The sequence below is a fragment of the Erpetoichthys calabaricus genome, chromosome 7 (assembly GCF_900747795.2).
Source record: "Erpetoichthys calabaricus chromosome 7, fErpCal1.3, whole genome shotgun sequence".
Classification (NCBI taxonomy): domain Eukaryota; kingdom Metazoa; phylum Chordata; class Cladistia; order Polypteriformes; family Polypteridae; genus Erpetoichthys; species Erpetoichthys calabaricus.
This window is the reverse complement of record NC_041400.2, coordinates 36,394,688-36,415,838: the sequence shown is the minus strand read 5'-3', so window position 1 is coordinate 36,415,838 and position 21,151 is coordinate 36,394,688. Positions and strand designations below refer to the sequence as shown.

The window sequence follows — 21,151 nt, the reverse complement described above, 5'->3', positions numbered from 1 at the left end:
CAGTGATATGCCTAGGCAACTGTGAAAGGAAGTTTCTTTCCTAATCTGTGCAGGGTGCAGGGTTATTGACAATATAAATCTGCTACTTAATAATAATAATAATAATTAATAATTCTTTGCATTTATATAGCGCTTTTCTCACTACTCAAAGCGCTCAGCAATTGCAGGTTAAGGGCCTGGCTCAAGGGCCCAACAGAGCAGAGTCCTTACTGGCATTTACGGGATTCGAACTGGCAACCTTCCGATTGCCAGTGCAGTGCTTACTATTATATATATAGCACATGATTATTTTAAAGACCCCCCCAAAATTATGCATCCGTCCATTTTTTAAACCCACCTTCTCATATAAAATGGGTTTGCAGAACAAACACATATAAGATAATCGATCAAATCTTCTGCCAAATTAAACACTCTGATTTCTGTACTTCCCCAGCAGGTTAATACTTCACCTTGAAAAACCCACCCAAGGATCTAATGTTGGTGGCCTGAGATATGGAAATTTAATGTTAAAACCAAGAAAAGCCAGACCTATTACATTCCAAGCACATCGTGAGAAAGCTAAAGGAATGCACACATCGAAATTTAAATGTGAAAGTGTGCCCATCTTGCATTCCTTATGCCTCTTGTCCCCTCTCCCTTTTCCTCTAACTCACCGTCTGATGACTCCTGTCACAGTAACGTAGTCCAAAGTAATCCGTCTCCACCAGGTTTACATGATTGAATACGTAGTCCAGGACAACCGCCCCCTTCGTTGACTTCTGTGGGAAAGAATTTGAAGAGTTGCTTTAGAAAGTTGCCGCCCCCTTTGTTTTCTGTGTTTGGTGTCATTTTAAAATGCCACTTGGCTTTTATTCACATGCACTTTTATTAGGAGCATTCGTTGAATCTGGTCAGGCAAACAAAAATCTGCATCTGCATTACAACACCAGCTTTCGAATACACACTACAAGCTGACGAGGAACGTGGCTAGTGGGGTGGCTGGCAGAGAAATTCTTGAGAAGAGGCTGCATATTCAATAATAGTTTAAACCTTTATATTGCAGAAGAGATTTTATTAAAATGCACCACTAGATTTGTATCTAACCTCTCTAACCTCTCTCCTCTCAGAAGAGTGAAATTCTTCTGCTCCCTTTAAGGGTTAATGACTCATATTTTAAAACATTTCTCTCCTTTTTTGCTCTGAAAACTTAAATCTGTTTTACAGCTTTCACAAAGAAGGCTTTTTGTTTGACTGTTTGGTCAATTTAAAGCACCTAATGACTTCCTAGGTGAGACATAAAGTAAATTATCAGGGTGAATACCCTTATCTGTTTCCTTTTACTACTAAAATCAATATTTTACTGTTCAACAATTAAAAAAAAAAAAAAATACTGTGCAGTGTTCACCATTCATGAAGGCCATTCACAAATTGAAAATTTTTATCAGTTTCATCAAGTCAGTACCGAAGCAAGTGATTTTTTTAGAATTATTTCTTTACAGTAAGAAAGGAAACATTGAGATACATTATACAAATATATCTTAACCCAATAATTCTCAGTAGTAATATGCATTATCTATATATATATATGAAAGCTAAATACCACTGACACACTCATGAAAAAACCTCCCGAACCATGAGGACCTGGGACTTGAAATTTGGAATGTAGGTTACCCTTGGCCCATAGGTGCTCGCAAAGAAACAGTTTTAAAAATTTCATGGGCCAAGCGCAAAATTTCTTATAGTTTTTAGACCCGTTTGTATGTCTGTCCGCATTTAACGAGAGAACTACTTAACGGATTAAGATTGGGTTTTTTCTATAATTTGCTTGAACATTCCTTTGATTTTGCGACTTTCTCATCACACTAAGTATCATAGTTCGCTTGCGGTACCAATTTATTAGTGCAAATCCGAGAGAGACTCATCAGGCCAAGTGGAGGGGGGCGTGGCCCTTCTCACTCACGCATCTGCCTCAGGGCGTAACCTTAACTCTACTTAGTTAGCGAACAAGAGAACTATTTAACGGATTTACATCTTTTTTTTTTCCTATAATTTGCATGAATGTTCCGGTTGATTTTGTGACTTCTCTCATTGCGCTAAGAATCATAGTTCGCTTGCAGGAGCGATATGTTCGCACTAATCTGAGACAGAGGCTGCGGGCCGAGGGGAAGGAGAAGAGTGACGTCAGGAGTAGAGAGCCCTCCTCACTGTCCTGTTTCACTAATATGCGGGCGAAGCCGCGGGGGATGGCTAGTTACTTATATATCTTGAATTAACATTATAAGTACAGTAAGTACAGGATCATTTTTGATGTAAAAATGAGAAAGCTGTACGGAAGTCTATTACTTTTTACACAGGAAATATCTTCTTCTATAATACGCTACTGTGGCTGTTCGTTTGTCTGTCCAGGATTTTAAATCACCTGTAGCTCGCAAACCGTTTCACCTATTGACTTGAAATTTGGTACACATATATTACGTGATGTCTACTATCCGCTTTCGGGGTGATGATTTTATTACTCTTTTTATTTTTATTATATTTTATTGTAGAATCAACTCTCAGCAGCGCACAACAGGGCGGCCGTGCGGCGCATGCGTACAGGCACCATTCTCATTCCCTACCACCTTCACTAATCATTCTTGAGGCGGATTGAAGACTTAAGTGCCAGACTTAGTGAAAGATTAAGAAAACATACTAAGTAATTGCAACACAAAAACTAGCTTAATCAGTTTTAACACGAAAAGATGCCAACGAAAGAAGAGAAGCAGCGGGCCACTAGGGTGAAGAAAAGAAGAGCTGCTCAGGAAGCAGCAAGCACATGAACCTCTGAGCAAACAAATGCTAAACATACAGAGAAAGAGGATGAAAACTATGAAAGCTCAAGTCAAGTGTATTCACTGCACATTATCGTGTAGTGCGCCGTTACTGGTATATTATAATTACACATCTATTGGAGAAGTCTAGTCAAAAAAAAAAAAAAGTCACCCCCATATAAAAATGGTTATAGCTACAGAACAACAATTACTGAGTACATACAGAAGAAGATACACTTACATATTTACAAAAGTTACACATTAAGTAAGTTATAAGAATTCATAGTTCACTGTCAGTAACTCCAGAGAAGTTACATGATAAGTAGACTGGAATAATAGGAAACTATACCGTTACACGAATTACACAATACACCGATGGCTATAATGACTTAGAACCTAATCTCCTAGAGCTCTGATGAAGCAGCAATGACAAAAGTTTTGCTATCAAAATATCAAGTTTGATTTAAATTGCAGGGATTACTCTGAGCGTTTAAACATCTAGATTCTCTTTAGTTTTTTGTCGTAGATGTACATGGAAACCAGAATTGAGAAACATTCTCACAAGTCTTCAAAGACCAGCCACCCTACTGCTACAGTATGATCTGTGATCCCACAGCGTTTTCTTCACTTGCTTCCATCTCATGTACCTCGAGTCCTTTGTATGCTCAGCACTGGGCCTAATGAATGAAGACCTCAGCAGCAGCTGAACCCTAAAACCCTAACCTGAGGCAGATCATCAGTCACTAACTGGTTACTTGCAGGCAATTGATAAAGCAAAAATGTTATGCAGCAATTTGGTGCCAAAATCTAGTGCTGACTTTTTTTGTTTATTTTCAATTGTGATATTTTTAACTCTTGAATATCATAGAATAATCATATAACATACTGCATGTAAATTATGCAAATGTTTTATGGGTGGTTTTATATCTTAGACAGGATTCCTCTCCTGGCTAGGGTTGCGACTTTGTTATATATTTGTGATTTGTTTTTTGTTTATAATTTGTGTCATTCTTTACATTTTATGTATCTCAGCTTGTGTTATGTTCCATGTGTTGTGTGGGTGGTCCCTAAAGAGGCAGGGCCACCTGCCAACCACTGCCAGAAACTGCTCTCCACCCTATGAATCCAGAGGGTCTCCCACAGCTCTTGGTGGTTCATTTCAAATGTGTTTGTTAGTTTGTGATGAGTCAAATGATTTACTGGATTTTTGACCTGCTTGCTCCGTCTTTTGGCCACTCTTTTTATTCTTGCATTGGAACTTTGTTCATCGCGTATTGCCTTTGCCAGCAACTCCTTTATGCTTCTTGTGTTCTTCTTTATAGTGTAACAGAGCATTTTGTGAGTAGAAAAAGTTTTATTTTATAAAGATCCTATGTTCACCTTCTTATCTCCTAGCTGGGGTTCTGAAGGGTAAATCCCCCCAGTGGACATCATTGAAAGGGTTTTTGGAAGTGTTGGGACTCCAAGTCATAATATGTACAATCTGAACACCACTGGACAATATAGCTGAGAAAAAAACTTAAACAGCCTGTAAACGATAGCCCAGCCACAGACAGACACAACACCAGATGTCCACAACACATGATTTATTTACAACTAGACAAAGAGCCCGTTTTGACAACGTAAGATGAAACGGGCACGAGTGGAATAGTAATAAGTATAAGCACCACAAACCTGATATAGGTGTATTGAATGAATGTGTAATTGAATCAGAATGCATAATTAGGCCTCGGGCTGTAGTCGAAATCGCCTTTCAGGCCTCTAGAGCTTTAATCGAAGTCGCCTTTCTCTTTAAATTTTTGCGGCCATAAATCCGCCGCCTGCCGTGATGTTGGGGTTGGATGTCGGTCGAAGTCACCTTTCTCTTTGAATTTTCACGGCCGTAAATCTGCCGCCTGCCGCGATATCGGTCTCGTAAGGTTTTTCGGGCAGCTGCGCAGAAGGAGACTGCGCATTCGGCTTCGGACGTGCGCAGAAGGTGACTGTGCATTCGGCTTCGGACGGACGTGAGTGAGTGAGTGAGTGAGTGAGTGAGTGAGTGAGTGAGTGAGTGAGTGAGTGAGTGAGTGAGTGAGTGAGTGAGTGAGTGAGTGAGTGAGTGAGCTGGCGAATTATGTATTAAGATATTTACAGTTTATAGTGCGCAGTCCAGTCCCACACAACTACTCAGTCCTTTCCTCTCTTCGGCCGCCTCCACTCCTCTCTCAAAAGTTTCCGTCACCCTCCTCCTGACTCCAGCTCCTCGAATGGAGTGAGGCAACCCCTTTTATAATGCCACGGATGTGTTTCAGGTGCTCTGTGATGGTCTTCCAGCAGCACTTCCTGGTGTGGCGGAAGTGCCCCCCTTGCACCCAGAAGCACTCCAAGAGTGCACAGTTCCTGGAGCGGCAGCACTTCCTGGTGTGGTGAAAGTGCTGTCCTCCAGGGCTCGGGAACCATCCAGGATTATATTGCCCCTCTCTCAGACTTTGCCTACTCCAGGCGTCCCGGTGGGGCAAGGCTTAATGAGTAATTACTGACAAAGTTTTATAATACAAAATTGCATCTCCACACCAGCAACACCCCAACAGAGCCAGTAGAAATAATGGAAGACTTTTGGAGGGATTACATCACAAGCAGAAACAAGACTCATGTGTTAAGCTAATGTGTTTAGTTATGAAAAGTTTAGTTAAAATGTCCAGATTTCATAACTACACACAATGCAGTATATTTTGCATGCGATGCAGTAGTGTCTCATTTTTGTAGTTTAGACTAAGAATCTTTCTATACTTGATCAGACTCACTTAAACCAGTTCATGGGCGATGGAGTGGATATCAGTAAGGAGCTTCACAAAACTAAAACAGATGAATGCGTAACTCTCTAACACTACAGTACTAAAAAAACTGAGTTCTACATAAACTGATTTTTGGTTAATGGAATCCTGTTTGAGCTCCATGCTTCATATAGTTTCTTTTTTTAAAATGTATTGCTGTTCTATGCACAAGTGTGAAGTTTTCAAAAGCTCGCCACCCTCTATTTCCCTTTCTCTTGCAAAATCCTAAAAGGACAATGCAGGCTGATTTACATAAACGCTGGCCGCATGTTGTACTCTCATGAATGAGTTACCATGCTGCATGGGGGCACATAGTTATTCTTCATCCACTCACTTCTCACCGTTTGTTAGAATTTATTTCTGAAGACTTGTCTTGAACTAATTCACCTTTTCCCAGCTGGAGTGACACTTTGTGTACCATGAACGTGTCAGTATGGGAATGTCATCCAGCCTTGGATTGAGAATCATTCTAGATGGGCAAAGGCGAAAGCAGTGGAATTGTGTGCAACAGAGCACAACACTTTTAGCTGCATGAATGTTTAAAGTGAGTATACAAACCCACATTTGTTTCCATTTCTCATGTACTTTTCATTTCAGTTAAAAATACAAATACCAACTGCAAACACAGCAGAGACAATATGAAAACAAAACTCACCTCATATTTATAAGGTGTGCACTGCCTTCTAGTCTCATTTGGGTGTTTCTTCAGTGAAGCAAGTCACCCCTCATTCATAAAATAAAATGTGAAATAAAAAACTCAGACATGTTAGAGCCTGGGATGTTAAAAGGGTAAGTTAGATGTTAGACTGGAGTGCAAGTATGCTTGTGGTGCAAGTTTAGTGTTTCTCCTGTCATGTTTAGCATTTCAGTTTGTCAAATCCCTAAAAAAATCCTCTTAAATCAAGTTTAGTGTAAAAAAATGAACCTTAATCCACCCACAACAATAAGAAATTAAGTAGTTTGCTGGCTGTTTTTCAAACTGATGAGGAATGTGAATGTGACTGGAATGCTGAAGAAGTTCAGAAGACTGCCAGCAGGTCAGTGGGGAAAGAAAACCTCCCTAGCAGTTGCATCTGATATGCTAAGACCAGCAGTATTGATACACACTAAATAAGTAACATCCTTTAAGTAAGAACCTGTGCAAAATAAAATTATGCCTGTTCAATGTTTATTTAACAGAAAAAGAATTCAGAAAGAATGCACTGTATGTAACCTTTGTATAACCATAAATTGGGCCAGTATGAGCAAGAATACCTGTTTGTGTGAGGCTGCCAAATGATATCCCAACCAGAACTCAGTTTTACCATGTGCTCACATTTTCCAAGAAAGATTCCAATCCCAGCCTACAATGGATAAAGCTTTCTAGTTAGGAAAACAGAAATGTCAGGGTGTAAAGCTGAGCTCCAAGATTAATAGTGATCATATCGAATATGAACATTAAAAATGCAAGGTTTAAAAACTATCCCAACTATTTGTTAATGGCAAAAGCACAAGAACAAAACATGCAACTAGAAAATTGCATGTGTTATGAACTTTCTTATCAAAAAGTTCAAGATGCAGACCTCAAAAATAGTGCAAAAAAAACAGCCCCTTTTCCAGCAGGTCTCACCACTAATAGCCTATCCCCATACTCAAAAATACCAAAGCTGCAGTGTAAATGTAGCTTACTGTTTAATAGTTGGTGGGCTAGTTCCCTAGATCAGGGGTCGCCAACTCCGGTCTTGGTGGACCATTGTGGCTGCAGGTTTTTATTCTAACCCTTTTCTTAATGAGTGTCCGGTTTTTGCTGCTAATTAACTTCTTTTGAACTCATTTGAATTGACTTGCTCTTGAAGACTCAGACCCCTTAATTGTTTCTTTTTCCTTAATTAACAGCCAAACAATAATAAGATACAAAATGAGCCAAAACAACTGGTGTCCATCACACAATATCTGAAAATAAAGAAAGATGAAGGTCTCAGGAATGTTGATCTGCTCAGGTCCCCAAAACATTTTAACAGTGCTCTTAGAAAAGAGAAAAGCAAAAATTTTGGAAATGTCTGCTAATGCACCACGAGAGCAGCAACAACCCACAGGATTAAAGAATGAGTTTAATTAACAACAAGAATCGGCGCCTCTTTAAGCAGCTGGTTGGAGTGAAATTGGTTGGAGTTTTGAGGCCCTGACTTAGTTGGTCTTCTGTTGGCTCCCACACTTCACATTTCATTTTTGTTTGGGTGCCGTTTAAGGAAAGAAATGAAGCAATTCAGAGGAATGACGAAGAAATTCAGGGGAACAAATCTTAAAAAAAGCAATTTAATTAAAATTAATTCACAGGAAGTTAATTAGCGGCACAAATAGGGCACTCATCAAAAAAACTGCAGCCACGGTGGTCCTCCAGGACCGGACTTGGTGACCCCTGCTCTAGATAAATCATTAAATGTCCCCTTCCCCATTTAAGCTCCACATACAGCAAACAGGGCAGAGAACAAAAACAAATTAATAGTCTAGGGCTGCTGTTCAATTAGAACATTTTACTGCAATTAATCAAACAATTAAAATTTTTAATTGAAATTGACTGCATATTAAATCAAATGTATTGTATTTCCTTCAAGCATATTAATATTTTTCTATAAAGCACAAATACCTCCATGATTCATTTCTAATAAAGAAGCAGTTTTAACAATCGTTTGCACAAGCATATTAAATTATTCAAGCTAGTTTATCAAACAGTTTTCTGTAACAGAAATGACACCCAAAGACCAAAATATTTGAGAAAACCAATACAAATGGTTTGGACTGCTAAACAATTAGAAAAATCAAGCAAATAATAACAGGAAAGGAATCCTTGACCTAAAAAACATCCAATTCAAGTTGAAGAGGGTACGGACCACTTTCTATTCAAATGAGCCAAAAAACAAACAAACAAACAAACAAACAAATCATGACACACAGTTAAGTCGTTGAATATGAATATTATAGTCTCTACTGAGAAGCAGGAGAACTGCAAACTATTTATGGCAAAATTGCTTTGAGTTTCCAAATGGGAACTACAAGATAATATTCTAAAATGTGAAGAAATATACTGGAGCAATTTTGCTTAAGTTTCTTCCATTTTATACTTTCAGCAATCAGCCAAGTTTGATTTGCATAGAGATACTTTGGTTTTGACTTACTGTGTCAATGGTCTCACAGTGTGACATAAGGACCCCAAACACACAGATATTACCCTGAAAATCTTCATACACACGATTGATTTATTACAGCAGGACGTGGACAACAGATAGGCTGGGGCAGACTTGTGCTAAATGAAATTTATTGTAAGTAAATGTAAAGTATTACGTGTAAGCAGTAAAAATGTCAGATTTGAATACACAGTGGGGAGGTCTGAAACTTGAAAATACACCTTGTGAGAACGATTTAGGAGTCATAGTGGACTCATCACTGACAACAGCCAGACAGTGTGTTCAGAAGTCATTAAGAAGGCAAACAGAATGTCAGGTTATATAGCGCCCTGATGTGTAGAGTACAAGTCCAAGGAGGTTAAACTGAAACTTTATAACACATCTGGGAGGCCTCATCTGGAGTACGGTGTGCAGTTTTGGTCGCCAGGCTACAAAAAGGACATAGCAGCACTGGAAAAAGTCCTGAGAAGAGCGACTAGGCTGATTCCAGGGCTACGGGGGGTGAATTATGAGGAAAGATTAAAAGAGCTGAGCCTTTTCAGTTTAAGCAAAAGGAGATTAAGAGGAGACATGACTGAAGTGTTTAAAATTATGAAGGGAATTACTACAGTGGGTCAAGATTGTTACTTTAAACTGAGTTCAACAACAACACAGGGACACAGTTGGAAACTATTTAGGGTTAAATTTTGTAAAAACATTAGGGAGTTTTTCTTTACAAAGAGAACCATAGACACTTGGAATAAGTTACCAAGTAGCGTGGTAGACAGTAAGACTTTAGGAACTTTCCAAACTAGACTTGTGGGTAGCATTGCTGCCTCGCAGTTAGGAGATCCAGGTTCGCTTCCCGGGTCCTCCCTGCGTGGAGTTTGCATGTTCTCCATCGTGTCTACGTGGATTTCCTCCGGGTGCTCCGGTTTCCACCCACAGTCCAACGACATGCAGGTTAGGTGAATTGGCGATTCTAAATTGTCCCTAATGTGTGTTTGGTGTGTGGGTGGGTGTGTGTGCATGCCCTATGGTGGGCTGACGCCCTGCCCGGGGTTTGTTTCCTGCCTTGCGCCCTGTGTTGGCTGGGATTGGCTCCAGCAGACCCCTGTGACCCTGTAGTTAGGATATAGGGGGTTGGATAATGGATGGATGGATGGAGTGGCGCGCTTTGTTGGCCCATTCATGTCTAGATTGTTCTAATGTTCTAATACCAGGCACATCTAAAATGTGTAAATGTGTTCAAAACTCAAAGTAGAAGTTTTTATCTAATCACAATACTTTCCGTGTATAGCAATGGTGTGTGCAGTCATCTCTATACTCTTGTAGAGTGACATTTTTCAAAATTGATTGCATCCCTGCATGTATGATTCACTTTTGAGATATCAGGTGCACATATTTATATCCTTGTACAATGACAGATAGATACGCACACACACACACATCGGAAGACAGCATTCGTATCAGTCCCGGCTCCCATTATATTATATCTCACTGGTGCTACCCCTATTTGAATAGCTGTGGAATTACAGTGTAACTTTGAACCAACAGTTCTTACCTGTTGTGATTTATTTTGGTACTATTTTTTATGGTTTGAAAGAATGGTATTAAACAGGGTTACTGGACTTGGACCACAATGTTGCCCCCCATCTTCTTTTCAGAAGAGTTCGTAAATCAAAAATTGCAGTTGTCAGGGTATGGCAGTGTATTTGTCTTCAAATTGTGTTTGACCCCATTTATTAGTTTGACTGTAGTCACATGATGGGAAAGGCAAGGGGAATAAAGCAGAGAGCCTGCCAGAGGAACTCTGCTCCAGAATTGTGTGTCCTGCCTTTGCAAAAGCCTCTTTCAAGCAGCCTTATTGATTTTGTTTTGTGATTTTTTCACTTTTTGTTCTTTGTCTGTTTTTATATTCACTTATGCTCCTGGGATAATGCTCCTACGACCCTGAAGAGAATTAAATGAGCTGAAAAATGTTATGCTATGTTATTTGTCTTGTGCCCAGTTGGATAATCTTGTCTCTTCTTGTTATCAGTGAATGACTTTTTGCTCTGCTTTTTCCGACTATGTTCTGATATTTGGTTCTTTTGCATTTTGTTGCTTTTTCCTTACATTTATTATCTGGTGGTTCTTTAGATTATGGATTAGAATGATAAAACTTTTGTTTGACTTCTTCATCATGCCTCTTCTTCCCAAGTCTGATCACCAAGTACGCGCAGTCAGCTTTGTTTTACAGGTCACTGTGCTAATGTCAGGGGGAACTGTACAGTGTGTGTTCACCGCTGGCCCATGCAGGATTATAGCTATTGCCATCCTTCAGAATCCCTTACAGCATCTTCTTGTAATACAGCTTAGAACCTTAAGGAGTAAAATATACATTTAGGACCGACCACTTGCCTGCATGTCAAATTGGCCATATGTTGTCATCTGACCAGATGGCACAACGTTTTGAGGGGCCTCATTTTTAAAAAGTTTAAGTGCCCCTGCCCTATAGCACAGCTTTGAGTCTTATCACCTCTAGTAAACGACTGACAATGCTGTGTGTGGTTGGGTTGATGTGTTTTTGTGTGCTTGCCCAATGACAGATTGGCACCCTGTCCAGGGTTTGTTCCTGCCTTGTACCCTATGCTCCAGTGCCCGATGTGGGCCTGTTTGGGAATAAGAAGGTTAGATGATGACCGAAAGTTAAATTTAGGCACACATTTTAATCTTTCAGATATTTGACATTATTATTCTTGTTTATTCTTCTTCTTCTTCTTTTGGCTGCTCCCGCTAGAAGTTGCCATAGCGGATCATCTCCCTCCACATCGTCCCGTTCTCCGCCTCCCACCCCACCCCACCACACCCACCACCCACATGTCTCCTCCCACCACATCCACAAACCCCCTCCCAGGCCCTCCTCTTTTCGCCTTGCCTGGCAGCTCTATCGTTAACGTCCTTTTCCCAATATACCCAGCATCTATTAATTTCAGATATTTAACATTATTATTCCCGTTTATTATGTACTTCTACCTCATGAAGAAATTCATTGCATGACTTATGAACATTCCGAATTAGATCTCCTAACATTAACTGATACTTTTTATCATTTTTATTTAGTGCACTAATTTCACACACATAATTAAACTTATTGTTGAGGGATATTATTAAATGAATAAGAGTAAAGGTTCAATAGATATGTTTCTTTTGGTGGTCTGTAGGGAAAACAATCTAGCTGAAGCTCAGTCCATCTGCCATTTATGAGTATTAGTGTACATTTTTGAACATCAGTTGAATCATTTTCATTTGTAATGTCAGGCCTTTACAAAAGCTCTGAAGTATGTCACCTTGTCAACAGAACCATTTTGAGGGTCTGCTACAATGGTGACTGTGACAGAAAGCAGTGAACAAAAAGAGGACCACCTGTGCTGATTCAATAATATTGTCCTTCTCAAGGTCTGTTTTTAGACCAAAAAAGTACAAGTTACACATCAGAGATGTCCAGAACTACCATCACTGAGATTAATAAATCCTAGTCGAACACTTCTAAAGCATTTATAATCTCTGTGCTCTGCTCGGTAGGATTCAACAAACTTTTCAGTACTGAGGTATTTTCTGGGCTGGTCCTGATTTCTATAATCTGAGCTGCTGAAAGAAAGCAGGCCTGCCACACTTCCACTTACCTGGACACTGGCAGGTCACACTGTTTATGACGGTGTTAGGCTGCCATTGACAGGTTTAACTTCTATATTAATTTCTGAGGTATGATTCCCCCTCAGACTGAACTTGAATCAAAGGTAGGACCGTGAACCACAATCTGCCGTCTGCTTGAACCAGATGTGTGTTGACAATCAAAATACAAGGCCTCTACTGAAGGAATCCAATTTTCTGTATTTACTGAGGTGGCAACAGGGACTTACAGACAAGTTTTAAGTGTTTAGGGTAGAATGTAGTAATGGAGTGTCATGCCAGGTGTCATGCTTTTCAAGATAAAGACTGAATAATTGAATTCTTTTGAGCCCTTTGCAAACATACTGAGTGGAGAAGGAAAAAGAACACCTGCTCTATTAAAAAAAGTGAAATTAGCCTGAATGCCACTGAGATGAGCTTCAGGCCACAGGTCAGGCTAGAGAGTAAGCCATGCCACGTCTCCGACTGAACGGCAATTAGAAGCTTGTTTAATTCTACTTAATGTGACGCAGAAGACTTTGATTTGTGAAACGAACAGCTTTAAGGACTTTTTTTTTTCCCTTTCGCCCACTTCACAGCATTTATACAACCTTTGAAAAGCCTTTTGATACTTATAACAAAGTACATATCAGGAACTTGACTTTAATTAAACAGGGTGTCATTATCCACTTCTTACCTTTGAAGTCGGTCTTTTCCTCGAGAAAATGACAGATGTATTAGCACTCATCACAAACCAATTAATTTTGCACTTAAATGAAATTTTAGAATATACAAAATAATTAAGGTTTTGAGTTTGGCAAGATGCAGAAAATGACTTGAAGCGACAACAGTTCGAAAGATGCTGGATGATCTCTGCCAGGTCTAATGTGACAGAGCAATGCTAAACATCACACTGTCATGATGACGCAGTGGAGAGATGGCTCCACCTCACGACTGTTGTTATTTAGATATACTCCAGTACACCGAGAACCTGCAGGGGCATTAAACAGGGAACTGAACGGGCAGGTATTCAGAAGAAAGGAAGGTGGGTGTTTTGGGGTTGGTGGTCATTCTTGGTAAGCAAATGTATTGTTTCAGGGAATCTCAATGTCAGCTTACTGTAACTGAAAGCAGCTTGGAAACCACTACACTTTCAATCCATGGTATTGTAAGGCCTTCACTCATGCTGCACCCAAATAATTACCGACATCAAGTGAACAAATCCACTTGTTTTATTATCAGGAGCAATTCCAGAGGAACTGGCCAGTACTTATCTCACAAACATGACATGCTGAACTAATGCTGAGATGGGTATCGCTTCATCAGTGTCACCCACACCCACACTCAGGCTACGTTCACACTATTACACTTTCCTTTAAAAGTGACATTTTTAAACTGAAAACAATCTCCACCCATACTAGCGTTTTCACATCGATTCCAAAAATGTCTCTGTTCACTCCAAACCAACAAAAATTGCACATGTCTAAGACATTAGGTTTGCTTGCATCAGTGGAAAAATCAATGAAGCGATGGCAATGTTGCTGACCGTGGGGTTTATCATAACACTGTAGAGCAGGGGTCTCCAACACGTCGCTCGCAAGCTACCCCTTTCCAAGTAGCTTGCCAAAGGGTTAATAAATCCTACATAAATGTGAAAACTTGATTAGTCAAATTAGGGGTGGGCGATCTTTCCCAAAAATCATATCACAATCCTTTTAATACAAAATCACGATCCACAATCTGAATTGCAATCTATCTTTTCAATGTGGCATACACGTAAGAGAATATCCGGACTCAAACTCATCAAGACCTAAGTAACACTTTATTTTAAATATCAAATAAAGTTGAATTCAATTGTTCTCTTGTTCGCTAGCTAAGATGCCCCAAAGCTGGTGAGTGAGTGAGGAAGGCCCCTCCGCCCTACGAGCTGCATGTTTCTCAGATTTGCACAAATAAATCGGTACCGCAAGCGAACTATGGTACACAGCGAAATGAGAGAAGTCACAAAATCAACCAGAATGTTCAAGCAAATTATAGAAAAAAAAGCCAATCTAAATCCATTAAATAGTTCTCTCGTTTAAAGCGGGCAGACATACAGACAGACAGACATTGGATTTTATATATTGTATGTTAGTAAACCTTCAAAATAATTTGCAGTTAAAGTCTCAACAACATTCTCAGCATTTCTGGAGCTTAGTAAAGCCACCAAGCAGCTCTGAAAATGTCTGCTTTGTTTGGGTCTCCATACCTCTATGAGTCTGACATGAATGTTATGAAATCAAAGTTCAGAACAAGACTGACAGATGAACATTCAAATGACTCCATAGGAGTGAACCCAAGTGGCTACACTCCACCATACACCTCTTGTTGACTCCATGCAATGACAGTCATCTCACTAACTAAAAATCATATCACACATGCAACTGGACATGTGAATACTCATGTGAAGTGAAGCAGTAACATGTAACAAAATGACAAATGAATAAGTCATATCTGTGTATTTGGAATTACATTGTTTTGTTTTGACAGCATTCATGTTTTAATTCAATAGCGTGAGATACACGAGAAAATGCATACAGATATACAAAATGCACTTGCAGGAGAACTAAATATTTTTTGTGATGTTTTAATGCAAAATATGAGTTGTGGACACCAACATTTTGTAAATGTTCAGGCAAAACAAGCGTATTCAGTTTGTTTGGGTTGAAATAAGCTATGAGAATAAACGTTAGAAAACATGAGTAGCTCTTGGCCATTTTCATTTTGTAAAAGTAGCTCTAAGGGGGGAAAAAAGGTTGGAAACCCCTGCTGTAGAGACTAGTAAATTATTTTACTTTTGCACATGTATTAAGCATTCAGATTGTACAAAACACAAGATGCATACGGATAAGCAACACAACAAGCGCCATGGAAAGCAACTCTGCTGTGTCTGCTTTGTTTGAAAATGGTTTTGTTCGACGAAGGGAAAATGATTAGGAATGGAGACACGGTAATGAGCAGAATCCAATCAAGCTACATAATAAGCACAAACAAATCAGAGCATGATTAAAGTCTGCTTTTACTAAAGTCCACATTTTCACCCATCCACACTGAAAAGCTGCACCAGCATTTTCAGAAATATGCAGCTCTGGAGAACGTTTTCAAAAGTTTCTGTTTTCAGGGCTTATTTTTTTTTTTGCATTTTTAAACGAAAACATAGAAGTGTGGACATAACCTCACTCTGAGTGAAAATAGTTTAGAGTTGCTAATCAATATTACAATACAGTCAGGGGCCAATTTATGGCCAACTGAGTTTAGACAATTCAAACTTAAGGCTGAGGGTCATAGGAAAAAATAGGGTAATAATATTATAGAATTGACAAAACCAGTCGCAGTAAAAAAAATCTTTAGATATTATTATTATTATTTCAGATGATCTCATAATTTTTCTATCTCTTGGAGGGCCCTTTAAGGTTTTCTTTCATCGGTGCAGTTCCAAGTGGCTAAATCTTATGTATTTAGCCTACACTGCTTTCCATACGCCAGTGTTTCTCAACCTTTACTGTGACCCTTTTTAAATTCATTGTTGACACACTAGGAAATATTGCCAACCTGCCCCCTTGGTGAATTGAATGCTATCGGGGGATCTCCCTTGGTGAAACAAATAAGAAATTGGGAAACATATCATACAGCATTACCGATCACTGAGGTGACTCACTGCGACCCATGAACCAGCAGCGGCAACCCACTACCCACTGACAGCATCCTGGATCGTGACCCAGTAGTTGAGAAACACCAGCCCCTACGCTACAATGTCCCATTGGTGCAAGGAATGAATCAGTGAAGTACAAGAACAACAAAAATTCAGAGTTATAGAATATCTTAATGTCTCTTATTCCACTAATTCCATCCAAAGACATGCAGGATTAGAAACCAATCAGCTTACTGCAAAAAGCCACATGGCAGTCTAAGCACGCATCTTTCCCTTCTTAATGTCTTCGAGCCCCACTCCTTGTCAAATGCCCAGACAATCATCAGAATCAGGGTGTGGGGGATAAGCCCTTGGTTATTCATGGATGATCATCAAAGCGGAGGGTTTTTTGTTCCCCTTGGAGATTCATGGACGATCATCAGAGTCAGGATGAATCGAGGATGACCACTGGAGCAATGATGAATAATCATCTTGCTTCAACCCACTGCAATCCACTTTGCAAATCGTCAATAACCCATTACCATTAATAGCAACATTGACTCATGACCCAATGGTGGCAACCAACAACCCATAGTTTAAGTAACCCTGGTCTAGACTCCTAACAAGAAGAGCTGCTATCTATCTAGGTTGTACTTGTCACACTCATTTTTAGTTTGCTAGTATTTTAGGCATATTATTTAAGAAAATATTACTATAAGTCATGAATAAATGAATAAATCTTCTCTTCTGCTTGCTTTGGTGCTTTATCTTGCTACCTTGAGGTATTTAGCCACAGTAGAAGTTAATCCCAACAATGACCATAAGCAGTGATGCAGATTGCAGCTGAATGTTTGTGGCAAGCTGGTAAGAGTACACATACAAAGGCTATATTCGGCATTTTGGGCAATCTGCTCAGGTCTGAAAATGAGAATAGGGTCCCCATAGGACCCTTCCACAATAAAACACTCACTTAAACTATGATATATGAATAATGTGAGTTTCGATACAGTGCATGTGTGTCTCTATTTGAAAATCAGGTTCCTTTATGGCACACACTGTTAGGACATGAACACAATGCATATGTTTCATCATTGTTGGTCATACTTCAGGTAGTGGATTCATTCTCTATGGAGAAAAGCTACTGTCATATCATCTATCTATGACCAGACACACTTATTCAGAGGGGTTGGTGCCCATCCTGACTGCATCAGACATATGGCAGGAAACCACCAGGTACAAAGCGCCACACAATCCACACTCACTCACACTGGACCAATAAGGAGCAGTCAATTAACCAAACCTACATCTCTTTTGGATAAGAAAGGACAACCAGAGTATCCAAACACAAATCCACACAAACACAAGGAGGGCATGCAAACACCACAGGGTCAATGTCTGAGTGTGGGATTCAAAAACAGGACACTGGTTGCATGTGACAACTCTGCTACCCACTGTATTATTGTGTCAACCATCAACCCAGCCTGCACATCTTTAAAATGTGGGAGTAAATCAGAATATCAAGAAGCCCACACAGACAGGAGTAGATGTGCAGATGCCACAGTGTTATGAAGCATCTGATGACCCTGACTCTCTTGGTTCACTGACACAATGTCTTACTTGTGTTTTTGAGTGGATGAGTAGTAATTTTCTCAAACTAAATAAGGAGAAAACAGAAATTTTAGTGATTGGCAAAAATGAGGGTATCAGAAATAAACTTGATCCATTACGATTAAAAGTCAAGATGGAGGTAAAGAATTTAGGGGTAATTATTGATTCTGACCTAAATTTAAAATCACATATTAATCAGATTGCTAGGACAGCATTTTTTCACTTAAGAAATATAGCAAAAGTTAGACCTCATATAACTTTGCAAGATGGTAAGAAATTAGTTCACGCTTTTGTTTTCAGTCGGCTAGATTACTGTAACGCACTCCTCTCAGGACCACCCAAAAAAAGACATCAATCAATTGCAACAAGTGCAGAATGCAGCTGCCAGAATCTTAACTAGGAAAAGAAAATACGAGGACATCTCTCCAGTTTTGATGTCATTACATTGGTTAATTGTGTCATTTAGAATTGACTTTAAAATACTGCTATTGGTTTACAAAGCCTTAAATCATCTCACTCCATCCTATATCTCGGAATGTCTTACACTTTACACCCCACATTGTAACCTTAGATGTTCAAATGAGTGTCTGCTTAGAATTCCAAGAGCTAAACTTAAAAGAAGTGGTGAGGCGGCCTTCTGCTGTTATGCACCTAAAACCTACTTGGTAATTTCTCCCATGTTGTCTATGGCTCACCTTACCACTAGAAATTCACCAGGCTAATACGGTGGAACACTTTAAAACACTGCTGAAAACTCATTACTTTAACTTGGCTTTCTCATAGCTTGATTTTAGTGCAACCCTGATATTCTTTATATGCATTTAATTATTGTTCCTATCAAGGCTCCACAATCCATACTAACCCCTACTTTCTCTTCTGTTCTTTTTCCAGTTTTCTGTGGTGGCGATCAAAGCACCGTGATGTCCCTACATTGACGGACTGAAGGCCAGAGGTCCACATGACCGTCATCATCATGTTCTTCCATGTGAAGCCTGAAAACAATGAGGACTGATTGAGATCATTGATGTTAGGTAGAATGCCTAGAGGGGGCTGGGTGGTGTCATGGCCTCTGAACCCCCGCAGATTTTATTTTTTTCTCCAGCTGTCTGGAGTTTTTTTTTTTGTTTTTTCTGTCCTCCCTGACCATTGGACCTTACTTTATTCTATGTTAATTAGTGTTGCCTAATTTTATTTTTAAATTTTGTCTTTTTTCTCTTTCTTCATCCTGTAAAGCACTTTGAGCTACATCATTGTGGTATAGCGGGTCCGCGGCTTCAAAAAAAAAAAAGGGCCAGTTTTAAATCCATAGAGCCGTGTTGCTCTCCGTGGGCGTGATTGCACGGCCGTGGGGAGTTAATGAGGTAGTTGGAGCGAGTCGCACCTGCATGTGTGGGTGCGATTGTTCTCAATTGCTTCATTGGCTTCCTGCGGTGGGTGATTAAGGCGCTGCGCCCACAGAGACGTGAGGGTATTTATATGGGTTGGCACAAGGAAAGGCGGAGAAAATCAAACAGGGGAGAAATCAAAGATGGGTGAATCAAAGAAATGTGAAAAAGAGGTTAAAAGACGTTAACGGCAGTCTTGGCGAGGATCTGGCCACCAGGAAGGAGGAAGCAGTAAGAGCTGGAGCCCCGTGAAGGAGCATTAGCTATGGCGCTCTAGGGGCTAGTTTTGGCGAGCAAGGCAGGTGCCCTCTCTAGACTTCCGAGGTGCAACTACGTGAGTGTGAAGGAAGAAGGGAGGAGAGTCAACCTCAGACGGTCTGGCTGCGATGTCCGGAAGCAGCCAAGACGGAGATCAGCTGAAAGGAGCTCGTGGCTGCTGAGTCTCCGCCGGCTACGCGAGCAATGGGTGAGCCGGGGAGAAAGAAGGAGGTGGGCTGAGATCAGGAGGAGTTAGTCTGCATTTTAACCTCGGATTTTAACAGATTTATTTATTGACTAGCAAAATACCCGCGCTTCGCAGCGGAGAAGTAGTGTGTTAAAGAGGTTATGAAAAAGTAAAGGAAACATTTTAAAAATAACGTAACATGATTGTCAATGTAATTGTGTTGTCATTGTTATGAGTGTTGCTGTCATATATATATACATATACACATATACACACACATATACACACATATACAGATATATTATATATACATATACACATATATTTTTTATATATATATTTTTTATATATATATATATATATATATATATATATATATATATATATACACATACATACATACATACATACATACATATACACACATAGATGCACTTACAATAACATAGAAATCAATATAAACAACATTAACATCGTTATCATATGAGAATATGAAGTAATATATAAGAAGCACATTTCATATAAATATAAATTATTAAACAGTAAAATCTTCTTCTATAATTTGCTACCGTGGCTTTTCGTTGGTCTGTCCAGGATTTTAAATCACATGTAGCTTGCAAACCGTTTCACGTATTGACTTGAAATCTGGTACACATATAATACGTCACGTCTGCTATCCGCTTTATGGGTGATGAATGTATTACTCTTTTTGTGTTTATTTTATTTTAGAATCAACTCCTATCTGCGCACACCAGGGCGGCCGTGGGCAGATGCGTATGGTGTATTCACTCCATGTTATCGTGCATTGCGCTGTCACTGATATTTTGATAAAAGAATTTGAACAATATATAAGAAGCGTATAAATTATTAAACAGTAAAACATTAACATTTAAGAAGTAAAGTTACATTGAGTACTACTGCAGTGCCTTCGGGTATACCTCATTTTTTCTTTGCACATTACATGCTTAAATGTATACATTTTTTGGTGTACCTACCCGAGAACACGCGACATATAACCGACCGTGGGAGAAGCATGGATTTTAAACACGCGTTGAGTTCATCTGCTGGTCTCCCTCGTGGAATAACTGGTAATGTTTGACTAAAATCTACAGCGAGTAAAACGACATTACCTCCTTTTTTTTTTTTACGATCTCTGAGATCTTGCTTTTTTCGCTTCAAGGCTTCATAAGCTCTTTTATGTTCCATGGTGTACTTAATAAGTACTAATTATCCCAAACCATCATCTTTGAATGTTGCAAGACTTTCGCCTTGTATGTAGATCGGGGTAATTACATTCATTGCATTCCTAGTCTGAATCACAATCTGATTGTATGGGTGGTTACCTGGCAATGTACGGTTGCCACCCGTCCTTTAAAATACGGAATCGTGCCGCGTTTGAGAATGAAATTGCGCGTCCCGTTTTGAATCAATACTGGACGGGATTGATCCCGTATTTTTTTTATAATTTTTTTTTTAAAGCAGCGTCTCATGCAAATCATCCCACACGCATTTTATGAAGATGCCTCCTTTCTTACTTTTGATTGGGTAATACTTGATGTCATCGTTAGTTTGATTGGTGTTTTTAACTGTCCAGTGAGGAGGGCGTGTCTTTTAAGTACAGTCTGCAAAGTGTTGGCACTGAGA

At 39.5% G+C, this 21,151-nt stretch overlaps 1 protein-coding gene across 2 annotated transcripts in view; it reads right to left on the bottom strand.

The window, feature by feature from the left end:
- Positions 1 to 21,151, bottom strand: part of epb41l4a (erythrocyte membrane protein band 4.1 like 4A) — a 523,500-nt gene that overhangs the window by 300,367 nt on the left and 201,982 nt on the right. For both annotated transcript variants that reach the window (XM_028804831.2, XM_028804832.2), the window contains exon 3: positions 654 to 758. In XM_028804831.2, coding sequence (XP_028660664.1) covers positions 654 to 758 — 105 coding nt within the window. The remainder of the gene's footprint in view (positions 1 to 653; positions 759 to 21,151) is intronic.